Here is a 21,060-nt window from a genome sequence, read left to right as displayed (position 1 = left end):
TTCACAATCTGTTGATTTAGGTGAATCAAATTATGTCTCTAGATGTTTATATACAGCAAAATGTACATATTGCTGTATTTGGCTTCAAACAAGGTGCCAAAGTGCTCAAGAGGCTTCAATAAAACGTCCCTGTTTTTCTGCTATAGTTTTAGTTTTATATTGTAAAATAATGAACAAAGGGTAATGCATGGTCTATAATAAAAAAATGAAAGCAAAAAAACCCCAGAAATTATTGACATACAAAACGAATTCTTCAAGATAATCCAAAAACACAATAATGTATTCGCATGCAATATGTAAATCAGTTCAATTGTCTCTTTCTGCGTACTTCTCTCATGTGAGACGGGTATGACGTAAAATAAACTGTGCGCTTATTTTGCAGCAAGGCCATTTTTAAAAGATAGTCCTATATTTGTTTTAAATGTATGAAGAAATAGCACCGCCACTTTGGCATGTTAGGGTCTGTCAAACAAACACATCCCTGAAACGCAAAGCCCATTGATTGACAGAAACGTGGTCCAATGGCAGTACAGAATTTCTGTCACTGACCAATCAGCGTCAACCAGGTCAGGCGTTGTGTGTTTTGCTTTTGTCAGTGGTGCAGAGGGTTTACGATGGCCGCTTCCTTGGAACAGTGTCTTAAGAGGCTTTTCTTCTTTATATTGACATGCCCTCTCTTTGTTATAGCCTTTTTGAACTTGGACGAGCTAAATGAAATGAAATATGGGATTCAAATTCTTCCTGACCCCGTAATGTTGGGGCAGGTAAGTGAAGTCGTTTCAGACGCTAACGGTAACATCTAGCTTGCTAGCTAAGATGTAATCGAGTGCTTTTTAAATATGATTCCTTGGTATATTCCCATTATTTAAATTGCATTAAAGCGAGAAAGTCTGTTGGTATATAAGGAGGTGTTAAGACATTTTGATAATTCACAGTGTTAAGGTTTACGGAATAGTTTTGAGTTTATATGCGTATCTATTTGCAACAGCTGTCATTACACCTTCCTCACAGGTAGCTTCTCTGTTTCATCGTTTTACATCACAAGCACTTTACTTTCAGGAAACTTCTGTTCTAGCTTGCTAAAAGTCCTTATTCAGTGCTCCTATTAAGAGTTATTGTAATTGTTTTGGCTGTCTTCCTGTTTCAGACTAAGACAGAGGAGGTCATGATGGTATCCAACAAGTACAAGCAGCTCTATGAATGTCGACTTCCAGCTCAGGCAGTCCGATTTCACCAGGATCCTGCTTCCGAACCCGACTCGCAGGGCTACACTGGACCAGACATCCCTGACCTTCTCAAGCCAATGCACAAAGCCCCCTGTCTTATAAAGGTTGGTGAAAAAGCTCTGTTTGTATCAGCTTATTATTTGTAATCCACTTGTCAAATGCAGGCTGTTCACATAAGCAAGAGATTAGGGGGCATTAATTTCCATCTACAGTGCAGTGATAATTGCCTTTGAGCTATTACACCTACATGTTGCATGTTAAAATATGCCAGTGTTACACACTAGCATGTTACAATATGCTAGTGTGTCAGGAAAGTTAAGAAAGATCTGGAATCTAATCAGGGTAGCCTTATTTTGACCATGTGTATGTTGAATAATGCTATAGTTTTAGTTAGATTTAGGGTTTATGATCGAAAATTCAAACTAAATGTTGCATGCAAAAAGCTGAATATATATATACAATATACAGAAATGTGTATAATAACATGTATAAGATTAAAACCAATTTTCATTACAACATAAATACTCTAGAACAGAGGTCTTCAACAGGGGGTCTGAAGAGGTACTGCATGGTGGTCCTAAAAGTTTTGGTTGATTAGACTTGTTTTATATCCCCCCCCCCCCCCGCAATTTTTTCCACTAATCTTTAAATACACATTAACATGAATTCAACACACTGCAGTAAGCAGATAAATTGAGACAGAAAATGTCTTTCAGTCATCAATGCACACATTCAGCGACACACAGGAGCTCTTTCAAGCTGGGCACCATTTCATTCACAACACCTGTCCCATTAACAAGGAATCAGAATCAGAAATACTTTAATAATCCCAGGGAGGAATTACTTTTGTTACATTACTCCATCTGTAATAGAGTGACTTTAGCACCAGTTTAATTCAACAAAATTTCAAACAATATATATATAATTATGGGGTCCCCACTCCATCTCGCCGTCAGTTTGGGGTTCCTTGGCCGGGAAAACGTTAAGGACCCCTGATCTAGAAAGACCAGACCTCACAATATCCTATATTAAATCCGTCTCAACCGCACTATTTTTAAGCTAGTTTGTGCTACTAAGATAACCCCTTTTTGATAAATGCCTCTATAATGAGGGAGATGCTTTATAAAAATGCTTCACATTTAGAAGTTTACATAGTTTTTCTACATATTTTGTAGAATGAACTTCAACTGTATGACCTCAGTCAAACTTTTACAAATAGAGAGAGAAAAATCTAATCCTTACTACAAAAACTTTTAATCACACCTAATATCAGAAACTGAGAATGAAAGGTTGTGTGTCTTTTTATTTATGTAAATACCTAGCCTTAGCTGTATAGTTTATAACTTTATTGCTTATACATTTAATATACACTCTTTTTTTAATATTAATTAATAACAAGATCATTTTTGACATGTTTTCTATTGATTAAAAGATGCCGAATTGAGCAATATGCTAACTGCTGTGTTTAATTATTGCAGACAAAGGATTGGTGGACATATGAATTTTGTCACGGACAACATATTAGACAATATCACCTTGAAGGTAAAAAAAAAAAAAAGTCCCTTATATTCTATTTTTCTATTTTTCCAATTGCCAAAAAATGCTTTCTCTATTTATACTAAAACTGTCTTCGAACTTCTGTAAATCAACGACTGTGGCTTTGTTTCTATTCCTCTATTGCATCTTGAAAAAAATATTTTTTTGTCTTTTTTTTTTTATGTTTAACCCAGTTAAGTTTTCTAGATTCGTAAAAGGATTTAAAACATATTGCATTTCTGCTTTAAAATATCTATAGATGTTTTTAACTTTATTCTCGAATGCTATCAAACAGTCATGAAAAATGATTTTAATAACTGGAGTTTTTTGCATGACAAAAAATGATGCAAAACAAACCACTGGGTAATTTTGCTTTGTAAGTCTGTCCAGCTCAGCTATTTACACTGACAGTTTGATGCTCAGTTTTCTAACAAATGAAGTTAATTACAGCAAAGTTTCTCTGTTTTTTTTTTTTTTTTTTCTTAGACTCTGAAATTAAAGGGGACATTCTTTTTCTGGGACACTATGAGTCTGAATTTGATTGGAGCAATGAAACAGCAAAGGTACGGCTGCCTTATTGTCGGATGAATTGCATGTTGTTAACGTTAAACCAATTTCTTTGCAAAAAGCAGTTTAATGAATTCACATTTCACCTCTTTATAACCACCTAGTTTATTGTATTTTATTGAGTGCTGGACCAACACATTGTAGCACATACTAGGATTGGTACTCTGGTGCAAGCAATTGGCTTCAGACATCTTCTGTTTACAAAACTTGATCTGTCTGTGTTTAACTTGATGTCAGGATAAGTCCATCCATTATTTTAGAGTGTCGGAGGTTTGTTAGAAAACATGAGTAAAAAAAGACCAAGCAATACGGCTGACACTTTGGGGAGAGAGTTGTGCAGAAGTGCTACGCAGAGTCGGGTTAAAAAACTATATACAGGTTTGAAAATCTTATGAGCGTAACTATAAACCCACTAGGGCATGGCCACCTGAGCTTTAGTCTAGGAGAGCATTTGAAGAAACCCTAGTAGCTGTGAAAGAGCTACAGTGATCTACAGCTTTGTGTTGCAAATCTATGGAAGGACAAGTAAGAATAGTGTGCTTTCTTAATGGAAAAGCAGCATGAAGAAAGACAATACTTTTAGGTATTCCACATGTGCTGTAGAAGACGGATCAAACAATTGGAAGAAGGCTTCTTTGAGAATACATCAGTAATGTTTTCTGTGGTGGTAAGGGGTTGTCAGGGCATGTTTTGCAGAAATGTGCAGATAAGAAACCTGGTGGTTAACGGACAGTGTAGGGCTAGAACTAACGATTAGTTTGAAAACTCGATTAATCTATTTATTTTTTTAATAATCAGATAGCCAAAGGTTCCTTAAAAAAGGCTTTTTGCAAAATTAAACCAGGTGAAACTAAGACTTTTCCACTTGAGGAGTTCTGTATAGAGCATATTGACAGACTAAAAACATTTTTATCTTGAATACAAAATGTTTATATTTTTTCTTTTTTCACAATTTTGGTGCGTTCTCTAATTTGGTTGCACCGTCAGCTAAAGGCATGTTTTAGAGTCTACACTCCAAAGGGATCAAAGTATTCCAGCCTGAGGCTGAATTTCCAGCTCGTAGCAATTGCGCGTGGGTAAAAAAAAAAAAAAAAAATCACTCGCAAATAAATTGATGGTAAATAAAAGAAAAAAAAAAGACATTTGAAAATTCGAAAGAGGAAGGAGGCTGGGGACTGGTAAGGCAGGCTGGGGGAAGCACAGGGCCGCTGGTGTCCAGGCTACAGTTACGGTCAGGTTCAGTCGCTCCGTCCCCCGTCGACTCCCTGTCCTCGTCCCCTGGGTTCCTTACGGCTCTGTTCGAGTGCCCGGTGTGTTTCGACCACGTGCTGCACTGTAGTCAACCAAAATCCTGGATGATTTTGAAAAATATTTTCCCATTTAAACTAATGTCATTTTTGAAATGACCATTATTGTTTGATTTAATCAAATGCTTTCTAGCAGTCTGTTGATACAGTTGATGCATCCTCTTCCTCCTGTAGCAGATGAATTAGGAAGTGTAACTGTTTGCCCAAGTAGTAGCTCAGGATAATCTTTGGATTATCTTTGGATCATGTTTCTCTTCTCCACCACAACAAACACACTTTACATTTGGTAAGGATCATTACCAGACCACAAGCAGGCAGCATAAGATCTCGGTGTTTAAAACCACTTGCTGCGAATGTTTAATGGGTTCTATTTTTGTTGTTTGTTGAGCAACATGATTATTTTAAAAGCAGGTTTTACTTCTTGAACTTCATTGCCCTTTAAATTTAGGTCACCTTCCATAGGGGATGATTGATATCAAAGATAGTTTTTGAAAGCAATTTATGTTATTTATCATTTGTGTTACTAAACTTAAGTAAAAAAAATCTCAATCCAATTTGGTAAGAATAAACTGGAGATTAGATATTTAGGCCACATCAGCTAGCTCTAGGCTGAGGTAGTTTGACATATAGAAATAGGTTTATTTGGTTTGAAATTAAAGATGGCTTTACACAAGTACACTACACACTAAAGCTGAACAATTAACAGTATTAATCTTGACTAAGAGATTATTGACTTAATTATCAACTAATTCAGTAATTGATTTGTCCTTTACTGGAGTATAAAGGCTCTAAATCATGCCATTTAGCTGACAAAGCAACTCATGTAGAGGAGTAATTATACAAAAAAATGGGTATTGTTTTCCTTTAACTTTATAAATCTGATCTATGTTGTGTTGGTCTTTCACATGAATTACCAATAAAACAAACATAAGTTGATGGTTATAATGTGACAAGATATGAACACGTTTAGCAGATTTGATCATTCTACAAGGCACCTTATCTCTGTAATAATCAGCTGTAAGATATCCTTTTGATGTTTTCCCTTCCTTTCCTCATCTTGCAGGCCTCTAAACAGCACAAGCTGAAGCGGTACCACAGCCAGGCTTACGTTAACGGATCCAAGTGTGACCTAAATGGAAATCCTCGAGAGACTGAAGTCAGGGTGAGACTTGATTGACCACTGCTGCACTTCAAGAAAAGGAAATGTCATAAGAGCTGTACAAAACAAAATTTCAAAAAAGTTTGTCTAAGTCTAAAAGTCTTTTGAATTTAGGAAAGTTCTATAATCGATGTAACCCAAGGCTCAAGTTACAGTTTGTTTTACACCCAGATTTTTTTTGTGTAAATCTTACTGCCTGTAAAACTTTCAATTATTAGAAGAAATCCCTTTCATTGGTATTTAAAGTCCTATTCACAATACCAATATTTATAATCCTTTTACACTGTTTCCAGTTTGTTTGTGAAGAAGGCTCGAGTGACTACATCGCCCGAGTGGACGAGCCACAATCGTGCCGCTATGTTTTGACTGTTCACACCAGTCGCACCTGCCAACATCCCTTTCTGCGGCCGCCGTCCTCCTCCAAGCCGCAGGGTATTGTGTGTCAGCCTGCTCTGAGTGCACAGCAGTACATGGATTATGTGAAAGCTCAAGTCTGTGAGTGAACTGAAACACAAGGTTTAAGATGTTGTGCTGAATAATTTTGGATAGAAAGAAAAAACAATAATATTTCCTGCTATTGCTGACATATATCAGTGTGTTTATGAACATACAGTGATATTGCTTACAATGATCAAACCTCCCAGGATGTTCAGTGACGTTTCGGCTGTTTTCTTTCTCTCCTGTCTGTTCCCAGCGGACACAAAGCGTAAAGTGGAGCAAATCTCAGAGGAGCTCAAGAGCCTTGATGAGATGTTGGCTGGTAATGAAGTTGCAGATGGAACAGTGGAAGTAACAGCAGAGGAGACCACATCTCCCACTATCAACAACCCAGACACATCAGTTGGTAAAGCTCCACAGAGTTAAACCTAAAGGACTTAAATTACATGTTTCGCCTGCTGTGAAAATATAAATTGTTTATATTTTCAATGCATGTATGGTTTTCTATATGCTGTTTTAAAACAGGACAGGCGGATGTGTCTGAAGATGCAGCATCAGAAGACGTGGGGGATGCAGAATTTTGGGATGGTGTAACAAAACCGGAAAAATCGACAGCTTCTCAACAAGAGAATGAGGTACCGAACTATACAAAGACACTAACATCAGAGTAATCCTTTCAAATTTGTATTTTTTACATGCCATTGTGTGTTGAATATGTTTGGACACAATGCAAAACTATTTGTTTAATTTTCAGCAAATGTAAAAAAAAGAGGCAACATGTTTAGGAAACACTGTCTGCTATTGCTTCTGTTGCTGCACATTGTATACAAAAGTATTTTCCTCTAAGAAGTATATCTTAAGATTTATTTTCAGCATACAAATGCTAGTTCCCCTAATATGAGGAAGAAAGACACAAGATTAATATCTGAATTGTAGGTTTTAATCAATCTTCTTAGGTTTCTAAGGGTTTTATTTGGTCAAGATTTACTTACAGGAAACAACCAACCAAAGAGCCAAAATTATTGATATTGAATAAACCTTAATTGCTTGAGAAGAACTATACCTCTACTTTGGAAGAGTTTCATTTTTGTACTTAAATCCTTTATTTATAGTTCATTTAATGTGTGTGAACTATTAGACTGTAAAATGAAGGTTGTGGTTAAGTTTAGTGTAATTTTCATCTTAGCGTACCCTCCAAACTCAGCAGAAAAACACAGACAGGCTTCTATAATGTCTTTGAATCTGACCCAAGTAAGTATATAAGAAAGGACACAACTGTCAAATGACTCTGGTTAATAAAAATATCTTATTTTATTTCAAACTTTCACTCTCCGCCACTAGAGGTTGTACTTTTTCTTTTTTTTTTTCTGTTCTATTAATCTCATTCCACAAATATTTCCCTTAAAGGTGGTGGATGATGACTATAACTCTCCAGCAGACAACGAAGCCGAAGAAGGTACTGTTTTTTTTTTTATGATACAAGGAAAAACAGTGGGTTGAATTAACATAACATAATTTTATTATAGGTACTTTAGCAAGACAGAAGGTCATAAAATACTCCCAATACATTTATAAATCAAAATAAGCTTAAGAAAACTAAATCAAAGTTTTGTTATCAAATTCAACTTAAAGACAGTTAACAGAGGCACATAGTGTATAAAGGACTGTAGTACACTCTTTTAGAGGAGGGAGGGGCTTGGTCAGACACTAAACTCAGAGTTATTGGTGCATGTGTTGCAACCAACGTCTCCTACAAGATAAGAAAAAAAGAAAAAAGGTCTGAAAAGTCGCTAAACATATCAACAAAGTCACTGAGATGGCAACACTGTTCTCACCTGACTCGGTGAGCCAATGGCAGTCCAGCGCAGGGTTCAAGTTTTCAGGGTTCCTTTATGTTTATGTTCCAACAAGGAGGTGCATTAAAAAAACAAAACAAAACAAAAACACAGTATCCATGGCCCGATCATTAAAAGTCAGAGTATCGACATATCTCCGTTGTAATTCTAAAAGTACCCTAACCAACATCAATCAACGGGGGGAGCTCCACAGCAATTTTTTCCCCCTATTGGCATCAACCAATTTTTAAGCGCAGAAGCGAGTAAAACTCTCGCACTGTACAGCCCTGCACAGGGAATATGCTATTTTAAATGAGTGTTCAAATGTCTAGTGGATGAAAAAGTAGTAGAATGAAAATTTCCTACATTGCACCTTGAAAAGTAGTTTGCATTCATGGTCTCTAGACGAGCAGATATATCTTAGATTTCTTTAGAAAAACTTTGCAAGGCATCATGGGATTTGTTTTGGGGAGGAGGAAAAGATAAAAGATGGGGCAGGCGCCATGCTGAGATGAAGAGTCAAAAAAGTAGTAGTCATCTGTCTGAACGTTCAGTTAACTGAGTGCATTATAAGGTGAACTACTCTATATAGTGAGGGTTTGGGAAGGACGCTCGGACACAGCCAGTTTTCTACCACACTTTTTCCTTCTTTTTCCCTCCCAAATTTCCTTGGAATAGGTCATGACACAGAAATCTGAGTGTTCCGATTTTTTTGAGCATCTGACCCTGTGGTCATTGGTTATTCCTGTTTCCTCCATGTAGAAAGATTCAACTTTAAAATCATCACTGACCCAGCAGATCTGATTAAGTTTGTTCAACATCTTAAGGAGAGTAACAGGAAGGTCTGTACTCTCACTTCTCATTTACCATTTTTCCTTTTTGAGTGTGTGTGGTGTACAGAGGAGGCTCTCTGATATTATTGTTACAGAAAGCTGAAAACCTGGCGAGAAGTAGAGAAGAGAAACCAACGGGGGACACGCATCCAGGGAAGCTCAGAGGAGAGGAGAAAGACGAAGATGAACAGTTACTAGAGGAATTTGAGGAGGAGATGGCTGACGTCTCTGTGCCTTCTGAGAAGATCGAAGAGATAAAAGAGGAAATGCAGAAGGAGTTCGATAACATCATTGATGAGGTTTCAGACTTGCATACTACTGGTTATTACTACCTGCATATTACCAATTCATCTTATTTAAAAAATATTTATGTAGTCATTCTGTTTGTTTGGTAGGCACAGCAAGAACTTGAAACAGAGGGTCTAAAGGGGGAGTTCGATCGCACTCAGGCAACACAGGCTCTTGAGACGACATTGGATAAGTTGCTGGATCATCTGGAGGAGAAAGATGTTCAAGATTCAGAACAGCAGAAGGTCCAAAGAGCCAGTGACCCGAGCCGAGGCAGCCCCAGCCTGGCTCCTAAGCAGCCAGGTAAAATTTCCAGGCTGTTGAGTCCTGGACTGCTGCCATTATGTGCACGTGTGTCATCATCACCAGTCATTTACGATCATCAGTGATGTTATGTTCTTCATCTCAGAAAACAGAGAACATGATGCAAAGATAAGCGATTATTTCAGATTGAACTCTGATTTGGTTGAAGGTCTTTTTTTTCCTGCTGCCAATATTAAATTTGGGCTGCTTAGTTTTTTTTTTTTTTATTAATAAAATCAGAACTAAAATAACTGAAATCCAATAGGTGATGTGAATTTGCCACAGCACAAAAATGTTGATTTAAACAGGTTTATTGGGACAGCGCCCCCCACCTGTGACCCTCCTGACGGGTTTTAAGGTGAATTCTCTCTTTTGTCCCTCTTTTGTCTCGTCGCCTCAGACCAAGCAGCTGACGACCACGTTAAGATCAAAATTACTAAGTATAAGACGGGCAGCAGCCCTGATGGTGAGGTCAAAGTTCAGGAGATGGGCGAAGGAGACCCCCAATGGCAGCACATAAAGGACGTGGTTAAAGAGCAGCTAGAGAAAGCAGGACTAAAGGCTGAAGGTATGGAGGGGTGGTGCAGCTATACACACAGCCTTTTCTCTTTTTTCCATCGCCTGTCTTTGGTTTTTATCAAGATCTGTCTCCTTCCATCTAAACTTTACTCGATTTATATAAACTTCTGAAATGTTGAACCTTGAAAAATGGCAATAAATCTGGATTACATCCTGAAATATTTTAACAGATGGCAGCTCTAGAATGAAGCTAATCAAAAGGCTATATAGAGATGAAGGGTTTATCATCCATGTGTCTTTTTTATTTCCACCCTTCTTTTTGCTTCATATTCATTCTAAAAATCTATATTTCAGTTTTATTGTTCCTAAAATGTTTGGGTTTTCATGTTTTTTTCCCCTTGTGTTGTTAAGGTAAAATTGAGGTGAAGATTCTGACGCGAAAAAATGCGGAGGAGGCAGGGGATCAGTGGCTGACTGAAGAAGATACAAAGTCCTTCAGGGAGCTGCTCATAAGTCTCCTGGTATTTATTACTCTCATTTGTTGAAGCAGATTTTAAACACAAATTGCTTTTGAAAGCATGCTGGCTGTGGAGCTAGTAGGAGCATTAATTTTCTGTAGATTTTAATATCAATCTATTGATTGCAAATAATTTCTGAAAATATAATGTAGTTTGCAGTTTATTTGGTAATATGACAGCAGTTGGGATGCAGCAAATTATTGGGTGTATCAGTTTAAAGCAGAGAAGCCATGTCGACTCTGGATGGTTGTATGGCGTTCAAAGGTTAGGCAAATATGTGAAATCCATTAAGGTTAGGGATGCAAGTTATAAATTAAAGGGGAAATGAAACATTCATCCAAACTTACTTAATTCACGAGATCGTGTCTTACTATTATTAATACTTAAATTACAAATGTGAAAAATATAAACATAAAAGGAAAAAAACAAAGATTTGTTTTAGAATTCTTTTGGTAAGGGCGCCTCCATGTTGCTGTACCTCTAATGGTGACGTCATGGGGTTGATTAATGCTAAAGCTAAGTATTAAATATGTTGGATATACCGGCAATAGACCATAAAACTTTTAAAACATTTGGTATGATGGAAGAAGAAGCTGAAAGGACACTGAAGCCTTTAAATCACATTGTTTATGCTTTTGAGCACATTCACCGTGTGACTTGAGCTGTAGGAAGGAGAGAAGAGGCAGTTTTGGATCCGGGTTAGTTTGATTCAACATAAACATAAAGTTAATCTTGAGACAACAATGAATTACCTTGAAGTTAAAAGATCAACAGGGATAATTTAATGAGCAGAAATGTTCTTAAATTTTTGAATTTTCTGTTGTATCAAGACGATCTTTCCATAACATGAAGGGCTAAATATATTTTTACAATATGCTGAGTTAGGAAAAAAAATGGTAGAATATATATTAACTATTTATTGTTTGAACTGTATTAAGTGTTGACTGAATTAACAAACAAATGTGTTATCACACATTAAGATTATTTATGAGAAAAAACAGGAACCTATGAGATGAAAAAAATAAATAAAAGTAAATGGCCATTTCTCAGTATGTGTACTTGTGCATTCTCATATGCTCATGTACTCGTGAAACGTCATCAGCCTCAGCCCTAGCACTGTCCCGATCACAAGAACACAAGGCTGAGAACGGACAAAGTCCCCAGATGTTGTTCTCGCCCATCAGAGCACACTTGAAAGCTGTCCCAGCATGCACGGCGGCAGCAGCAGCAGCTTCCAGGTTGGCACTCACAGAACTTAGAGTATGAAGTTGAAAGTTCTCTTTTCTGTTGCCTTTGTACTATAAAAGTACGTCTTTAGATCATTTAAGGCGAGAACATTATACTCTTAAGCTTAGTTATATTGCCCATTTACTGATTTAGTGCGTAATTTAAAAAAAGTTCAGATGTTGCAACCAGGGGACCTCAGAGTCGAACTGCAGCCAGAGCTAATTTTAGCCCGTGTGCAGCAGCCCTCTCTTGGCATTGCTGTGTGTGAAGTACCGCTGGCGCTGATGGCGATTGTTACTTTTTTTTTTTTTTTGGCAAAACTATAATTTTATTTGTCTTTTTTCTGTCTGTATTAATTATTATTTCCCCACTTAAGTAAGAATTTTATAATTATCTAGAGACTGTAACAGGAGGTTAAATGCAGCTTCAGAGTCCATATTTTCCTGTGTTCTTCTATAGAACATACTTTGTGAGGACAGGAGTCTATAGTGTTCTTGTGAATTGAAAAACAACCTATGTGTTACCTTGTTTCCATAGTAACAGTTTTATAGTTCTGTTTTACTGTAATGCACAATCTGGGGGAAGAGACTTTTTACTCTTAGCAGTTCTGAACAGGTTATTCTGGTTGCTCTCAGAGAAATGATAAAGGTCGCTTTCATAAAATGCTCCAGGAAGCAAAAGCCCTCCCTATCTATCATGCTTCTATCATCATATGTTTTTGTGCAAACTCCTTCCCCTTTTTCATCATTATTCCTGGCTTTTCAAGCACAACAGAGAGAAAGTGCTGCTGCATGAAGAAACAGTACAGTGGGCACTACTTGGGTGATAACTTAAGGAGTTTATCAACTGTTAATATTTGTAAAACAGAACTACCGTAGATAAATTGCATTCTGCGTCCTTTTCGCCATAAAGTAGCATAATTCATCCTGGTTTGGACTCACAACTGATTCCTGGTTTTATTTTTAGCATTCCTTCCTCTGTTCTGGTGTTACAAATAATAGAGATGCAGCTTAAGTATAAACGGTACCCCCCTCTAGTAAGTGGTAACATTACAACACTGCAAACATTCTGAATGTTATCATTTAATCTGATGGACCAAATTTTTACCTAATAGACTATTAATCAACAATTAATTTTAGTTTCATCTTTTGTGTACATCCATAGTAAATATTGCTCAGTGATAACGGCAACGTTATTATCGGATATCAGCCCATATTTTCATATGGGTAGATCCTTACTAATGTATTCTAATTGTTTGAAAACTTACCTACTGTAGACCTTTTAGGCTTCTTTGTTTTGAATGAATACAGGTTTATGCAAATGCCATTTCATTAACTTTTAAAACCAACTCCTATTTTTTAATAATTGATCTGGTAATAACTTGCACTATGAAGGACTGTAATAGGCTTTGTGCCATCATCCTGATTTCCCTTTATGAAACATTGTGAGGACAGAACATTGCTTTATTAAGTCCCTCCTCCTTTATATGAGACAGTTCTTCTAGATATGATCAAAAAATATTCTTCTCTTACATAGAAATAGTTCATTGTATAAACCCTTAGAACTCTCTGGGCTTAATTTAAATAATTCCCAAATTTAAAAACTAAAATATTAAGTGGGTCTTATATTTACAACTGAATGATTACCCTCTGAAATTACCTCTAAAAAGCAGTGTTAAGTGAGGAAACCTAAACCTAAATTACATATTCAGTGTTTTCTGTTTCTAAATTCCTCAGAACCTGCAAGGGCTTGTTCCAAAGTCAAATGAATCCTGCTCTCATAGCTCATGCATTTCCTGTTTACTTGTTGTCAGAAGGCACATCCAACATTATTGACTTAAAAAAAAACTTTTCTGTTTTTTATTTCATAGTTAAGTAAAAAAACAGCAGATTTACCTGAGTTCCAGCACTATACATTCCAAACTGGATTAAAAAGATTTCCATTTCAGGGCACTCACCTCAGAGTTTATAGATCAAATTTCATGTAGGCAGGGCTAAATCCTCTCCAATAGGCTGATTGCACATCAGAAGGATTGTATAAGTAAAAAAAAAAACTAGAAACAGGTCATTATACTATTAAACGGAGTGTGTGTGCTTGCATGAAATATGTATATCCCAGCAGGTGCAAAAATTATGTTGAAGCTATTATTACGTTTAATCTTTAACTATATTTCACTGCATTTGTTGGCTTCATTCAATAAATAAAATTAATGATTTGTAAGAAGTTACACCATGGTTCATGACTTAACATTAGAAAAAAAGAGCAGACCTGCAGCTGAAACTGCAATATTTTTTGCTCTCCTAAGCTTCATGTTAAGCAGCTGAAAGTGTTGTATTTACAAGAAAACTTGTATTTAGGACATGAAAAGTAGTAATGCAAAAGGAAAACTGAGAAATGCAGAAGCAGAAAAACAAAAGGAAACCAAACTACGGAGGCATCAGGTAAATGATCAGTTAGGTTGCCCAGAGTTGAGGATTTTTTAAAAGAAAATATTCATAACTATTATATCTTCACTTTTAGGAAATAAGAAACTCTTGGTTAAATGCAAGAACTGTTGTGTTAAGCTTAGGAAGTGACAGGTAAATTAGGCTCCTTTCGTTGAAAAGCTCCATTTTAAAATCTAGTTTAACAAATGCTTTGCTATTTGTGCCTGATGATATCCTCGTCAGGATTCCAACCCTCATTTTCAGCATAACTGGCAGAGACTGGAAAAACTGGGATAATTTTTGATTGTTCGGCAGAGCTATCAATGAGGTCGATTGCAATCTACCAAACAGTTTAACAGCTGCATCCCTCACGGTTTGCTGTTGGCATGAAAACATAGTGCAGCAAAAAGAATTAGTCCTTCCTATGTTGTATGAGCAATTTTAGCATATTTAATAAAAATGGGCTGTAGTTGTAACTGGACAATATGGCTGGAAAATATATCATTATATATATATATTTTTTTTTATTATCAGTCTATGAATAATTATTAAGTGTTTTGTTTTACTATTTGAAAAAAGGGCCAGGGCGAAAAAGCTCAAAATTAAATTGTAACCCCGTATAAATATAAGAGTTTAACTTTAAAAATTGCTGGCTTATTTTGCCCATTAGAGGCGAAATCATTTCTCTGCTTACATCCCTCATAATGCCATGTTGTTTTTGATCAGAGTGCAGTGGAATATTTAACATTTATATTGGAAGTATTTTCTATTGACATGGATGTACATTGATTTATTGCCCAGGCCTAACTGTGGTGAAAAATGTTAGTGCTTAAAAATCTATTAATGCGGAAATGAAAATGCATCTTGATTGCAAGCAGTGTTTTCTTTCAAACAACTACAGGTTCTTCCAGTAAAGGACATACCATGCCAGGTCTTGGATAAAAAAAAAAAAAAAGGATAAGTTCAACAAATGCTGCTTACTAGTCGCTTCACAGATTAAATTGCAGTAGCAAAACAAAGAACTCAGGATATGGAGATATTTACCCCTGAACTTCTTCTAAGTTCTAACTTATTCTGCCATTTTAAAATGTGGCCCGGATGTGTATTATAGATGTTATTATGTACTTTTACGATGGATATCTGGCTTTCTTGCAGTGTTCTGGGGCCTTTTGTACCAAAGAGTGTGCTGCTTTCATGCTGAAGTTTGCGATTGTAATACCCTTTTCCCACTGGCCGAAAAACCTACTTAAACTTGGGAACAATCTGCTTTTAGTGGCAGTGGGAACAGCTCACTGAAATGTGTCTACTCAAGTCAAACAACTCGGAAAGTGACCCGCGTTAAAATCACCTCAGCTTTGATCGGCAAAATTTCTTGACACCAGTGAATGACAAAGTACTGACGTACACAACCGCCCCAGTTGGTTAAGCAGTTGAGCTTGATTTTTAATTACACAGAAAACCTCTAAATGACTGCAGAGGCAAACGACCCCATTAAACATGCATGAATTCTGTATTAATCCTCTTTAATTGTAGTATATTGTTGTAAAGAATTCATATCTGTACTTCTGACATTTGGTCGTATTTCAATATATACATTTCCTTAAATTCCAGTAATGTTTTTTATATTTTTTTTGGACCTTGTCCTTTCTCCTCCCTTATCCTTACATAGCTTCCATATAAAATGCCTGAGCTCTTTAGGAATATCTGCTATAAACCCACCCTGAACTGTTTTGTTTTACAGTATGAAATTACTGGAAAACCATTTCCAGACACGTATACATTTTTTCAACGGCAAATCTGTTTTCCATTTCAAAATATCATTGTCACATGAGTTTTCTGTTATGATGTAGCCCTACTGTTGCATTTGGTCTAAAACCTTCTAACCTTTGAAACCCCAGTTAATGCAGAACTTTTATTACAGATCCAGTGGTTAATGGTTGTTTAACGTTTACCGCTTTTATAGCTCTATGTAAGTAATAAGGGATTGTCATTCAGGTAGAAACCTTGTGATCTTTGTTCACACCGAATGTCCCAGTGGAGATTTAAGCCTGATTTATACTCAGAAACCAGGTTGTCTGCATGTGTGTTGCAGTGAATGCTAATGTGCCGACACAGACACTCTGCTGCAATTGTAGGTGAGCGCAGACAGTGCCGCACACAGTAGGCATCTGATTGGTCAAATCTACATCCGCTCTACACTGGGTATTTCCTGTTTGGTACCTTACCAGCTTGCTTTGATTGTATGACTGCCATTCGGAAAACGACTCGTTAAGTTCGACCAGCTAGAAGAGTGATGTGCGCGAGAACGAGAACGGACCCTTTTCCACCTGGGTCTCCGCTCTTTTTCGCCCTCATGTGCCCCCATTGTCATACAAACTTACCCCCACTTCCTCACCACCTCGGCCGTATCTAGAACCACAGCTAGTTCTTTATTGTCCATATCTCTGACAAGCTCACTGCCACACACTGCTGCGGGAGTATAACCAGCCCTTTAGAAGCAAACACATTTTGTCAGCCAAACAACTTTGCAATGCAAATAACATTGGATCTGACTGTCGGGTTTGTTTTCCATTTACTATCCTTTGTTTCACTCTGCAGACTGGAGGCACGGAGGAGGTTTATAAGGAGCAAAAAAGGCAGCAAGAGCTGGAAAACAACTACAGGTTTGTGTGGGGAGAAAGTCAGGAGGATACCCAGTCACCCAGCTCATCGGACTCGGACGATGTGGACATTTGAGCTCACAATGAACAATCACCGACCTTGTTGTGATGAACTCCTATGGAGGCCAGCAATTGGTGGGACTAGCTAAAATACAAAGCCTTGTTAATCTGGTTGAACCTGTAAGTGATGTCCAACACAGCTGTTTGCACATTCAGAAAAGGATTTCACATGAAGTGGAAAGGCAATAAGTTGGTGTCTGTAAAAGGCAGCGTCCAGATGTTGCACAGTGAAAGTACGTTTTAGCTGTATTTACACAGTTAAATGAAGTTATGCATTTTCCCATTTTTTGATGGGATTGAGTTTATAAAGGTTGACAAACTCAGCTGAACTCAACATTTCCATCGAATTCTGAAGCTGCAAACAGTTATGCGCTCTTTATGCTGCCATTCCCTCCGCTGTTCTTACCTGTTGTATCAGAAAACCGTTTGTTTGCCTGAATATTTGCCATGCTAAAAAGTATACAACATCAACAAGCAACATTAAAAACCTGACTTGTATTGTTCATCAAAAGACTCCCAGCCAGATGTGTCTTGAAAAAGTGTCTAATTCCCCCCCCCCACATCTCTCCACACAGCTAAAAACTTTGAGTGTTTTATGGAGTTTTTATCTGACCGATCAATACTAAGAGATGTAAATTGTGAAGAAAACTGACTTTATTTGAGTTCTTTAGTAATTAAAACAGAAGATATAGTTTACATCTTTATGCAGCTTCTTGGGTTTTAACATCGTACCAGCATCAAACACTAGATTAAAAGAAAGGGGATGAGAATAGTGATTTTCAAATAGCTCCTCTCTTCCCATTAACTCTCCCAGCATGAAGCTGCCATAACCCTGTTAAACTACCAATTAGGGGACTTATGATGAGGATGATTGCAGAAAAGTAAACACTTTTCAGATACTTATTTGTAAAACTAATTTGAATTACCAGTCTCATTTTACTGCTGCTCCCAGCTTGGTGTTGATCTGTCAATTAGAATTCCAATAGAACACCTTCATGTCGTTATAACATGGCAGAACATGAAACTGTTTAGCAGGCACTTTATCTGTGCACAAGCCGCTGCAGCAACCAAATATGTTTTTTTTTTTCTTCTGCCAAACAGACACTGTTAAAGGAGCCATTGCAGTGCAGCAAGATTTTCAAGCATTTGTTTTTGTCAGACAAAAAAAGTTTAATTTATCTTTATAAAGCAAAGGAAAAGCCACTATTCCTTGTAAGATTTAGCTCGTGAAATGAATGAATTCAGATGTGGATTTAAAGGGCTGAATTTGCATAGTTTGAATAATTGTGCTTCTGGGAACTCTGTACATAATTGTTGTCAAAATATTTTGAATGTTTTGCTGGTATTGGCACATCTTAAGTGGTGATGGACTACTTCAGTAAATGTGTTTACCGGTTTACACTGTGTGCTTTTATTATCTAACGAAAAAAAATTCTTTCTTAGGGTTGGGCATTAAAGTAATTAGACGGTGAAGTCATTCAGGTAAAGTTATTTCATTACCAACGTCACTAAATCAATGAAGATCATAGATCAAACTTTGGCTTTGGCTAACGTAGAGCTAAAATAGTTTGCATACTGTCAAGTAAATGTGGTCATAAAGCCCATTAAAATAAGGTAAATTTAAACAATTCTTTTTAAAACATTTGAACAAACTGCTTTTGGTTTTTACTTGCACCTTCATTTCCTACTGTGATTTAGTTGTAGTTTCCTTTCCATAGTGATTTGCTTGTATGGAAAAAACCTCTCAGCCTTATCAGGACGAAAATACCTTTGAAGCAGGAACGTGCAGAGGGGGAGGGGACCCCTGCCCCCCCTGCAAAGTACCCTTTTCTTCCTATTTTAGTTTATTAAATGTATCAATAAAGTTATATTCTTTATCTTTTATTGTGTTTCATAAGAGAAATGACATGTTAACTTTGATGAGGGCAATAATTGCCCTCTGCAATGAGACGGAGAAGAAGGGTGGAGCCAAAAATAAGTCCCCTTTGGTCCAGATTTCAGCCTAGTTTGTCAATAAAATAGTACATGGGAGAAATGTAATCTTAATACCTAAGCACACTTGTCAGACGACACCAGCTATTTTGTTTCTGCCTCTTCCCTGTTGGAGCTGTTTGAGCAGAGATGGGCAGAGAGGAGAAAGGGGAGGGCTCTGTGCTCTCCCTGAAGGCAGAGTTGAACTGATGTGCAAAGATGCCGCCACTGATAAACTGATAAGGAGTAAACAACACTTGCTGCAATGTTTGCAGATGTCGGACCAAAGGCAGCTCCATCTGTGCCAACTTGCTCACTGCGCAATTATGCTTTGCCACAGTAAAAAAGGTAGTTCTCTAAGATGTCCAAGGAGAGTAACTGAGCGCTTGATCAACCCCGCTCTAATGACCCCCAATGTGCGCCATGTTTTTCTTTAAAAGGTTTGCCACATCAGTAAAGCTTTGTCCCTAAAGTGAAACATGAGAGCTTGATCACTACAATAGTCAGAGGAGCAAGAACTGAATAAATGAGAAGACCGAGCAGAAGGGTTGGACTAAGATTTCATGGGGTTCTTTGAAAACATGTCGTAAGTACTTTTTATTTTAATCCTTTTGCTTTAAATATCAACGTATTTTATATATATATATTGTATGCAGAATTATTATGCAGAATTATTAGTGAATATTTCGACCGATTTTGTCCTACTCCAAGCTGTATAGGCTTGGAAGCCAACTACCAATTAAGTAAATCAGTTGGTGTGCATCTCTGCATGAGAAGGGGTGTGGCCTAATGATATCAACAACCTATATAATGTGTGCTTAATTATTAGGCAACTTCCTTTCCTTTGGCAAAATGGGTCAGAAAAGAGATTTAACAGACTCTGAAAAGTCAGAATTGTCAGATGTCTTTCAGAGGGGTGCAGCAGTTTGGAAATTGCGTAGCTTTTGAAGGGGATCATCGTACAATCAAGCGATTCATGGCAAATAGCCAACAGGGGCGCAAGAAGTGTGTTGAAAAAAGAAGACGCAAAATAACTCCCCATGAATTGAGAAGGATAAAGCGTGAAGCTGCCAGAAAGCCATTAGCCACCAGTTGTGCCATATTTCAGAGCTGCAACATGCCTGGAGTGCCGAGAAGCAAAAGGCCACCTTTGAACAAGAGACACAAGACAAAACGTAAAGATTGGGCCAAGAAATATCTGAAGGCTGATTTCTCCAAGGTGTTTAGGTCTGATGAAATGAGAGTGAGTCTTGATGGGCCAGATGGATGGGCACCAGGCTGGATCAGTAAAGGGCAGCAAGTTCCTTATCGACTCAGACACCAGCAATGTGGAGATGGGGTGCTGGTATGGGCTGATATCATCAAAGATGACCATGTGGGACATTTTTGGGTTGCAATTGATGATGGAGTCAAGATCAACCCCAGACCTACTGCCAGTTTCTGGAAGACACCTTCAAACAGTGGTACAAGAAAAAGTCGCCTTCATTCAAGAAAAACATGATATTCATGCAGGACAATGCTCCGTCACACGCATCAAAATACACCACAGCATGGCTGGCCAGAGAAGTCTAAAAGGAGAAAAATAATGACATGGCCCCCTTGTTCACCTGATCTGAACCCCATCGAGAACCTGTGGTCCTTCATGAAATGTGAGATCTACAGGGAGGGAAAATAGTCCACCTCTCTGAACAGTGTCTGGGACGCTGTGGTGGCTGCTGCATGCAATGTGGATCGCAAACAGATCAAGACACTGACAGAATCTATGGATGGAAGGCTTTTGAACGTCATGGTGAAGAAAGGTGGCTATATTGGTCACTGATTTGTTTGTTTTTTAGTTTTTGAATGTTGCAAATGTTTATTTCTGAATTTTGAGTTGTTATTAGTTTACCTGGTAAAAAAAAAAAAAGTGAGATGGGTATATATTTGTTTTTTTTTTATTAAATTGCCTAATAATTCTGCACAGTAATCTTAACCTGCACACAGACATCCTCATAAAATGGCCAAATCTAAAAAAACCAAACATACATTAACTTCCAAAAATATGAAAATTTGATATTAAAGGAATAGTACACCCAAAACATGATTAGCCTCCATTTTCTACTCACCCCCATGCTGAACAACACTCTGGAGTACTTTTTTGATATCTCAAATGCATCTGGAGATCTGGGAGGCTTCTTACTGTCTGCT

General features: G+C 37.4%; 1 protein-coding gene across 1 annotated transcript; it reads left to right on the top strand.

Moving 5' to 3' along the window:
• The first annotated feature begins 585 nt into the window (after nt 1-585).
• On the top strand, nt 586-18,683 carry os9 (osteosarcoma amplified 9, endoplasmic reticulum lectin). Its single transcript, XM_015370655.1, has 15 exons — nt 586-764; nt 1,148-1,330; nt 2,705-2,768; nt 3,249-3,325; nt 5,700-5,798; nt 6,089-6,290; nt 6,490-6,639; nt 6,759-6,868; nt 7,641-7,689; nt 8,831-8,910; nt 8,997-9,200; nt 9,297-9,492; nt 9,893-10,060; nt 10,423-10,532; nt 16,781-18,683. The coding sequence occupies exons 1-15, from the start codon at nt 615-617 to the stop codon at nt 16,916-16,918; spliced, it is 1,980 nt and encodes a 659-aa protein (XP_015226141.1). The 5' UTR covers nt 586-614; the 3' UTR covers nt 16,919-18,683.
• Nucleotides 18,684-21,060: the final 2,377 nt, after the last annotated feature.

Source organism: Cyprinodon variegatus, unplaced genomic scaffold (assembly GCF_000732505.1).
Source record: "Cyprinodon variegatus isolate N-32 unplaced genomic scaffold, C_variegatus-1.0 Scaffold47, whole genome shotgun sequence".
Lineage (NCBI taxonomy): Eukaryota > Metazoa > Chordata > Actinopteri > Cyprinodontiformes > Cyprinodontidae > Cyprinodon > Cyprinodon variegatus.
This window is presented reverse-complemented; position numbering and strand designations above follow the sequence as displayed.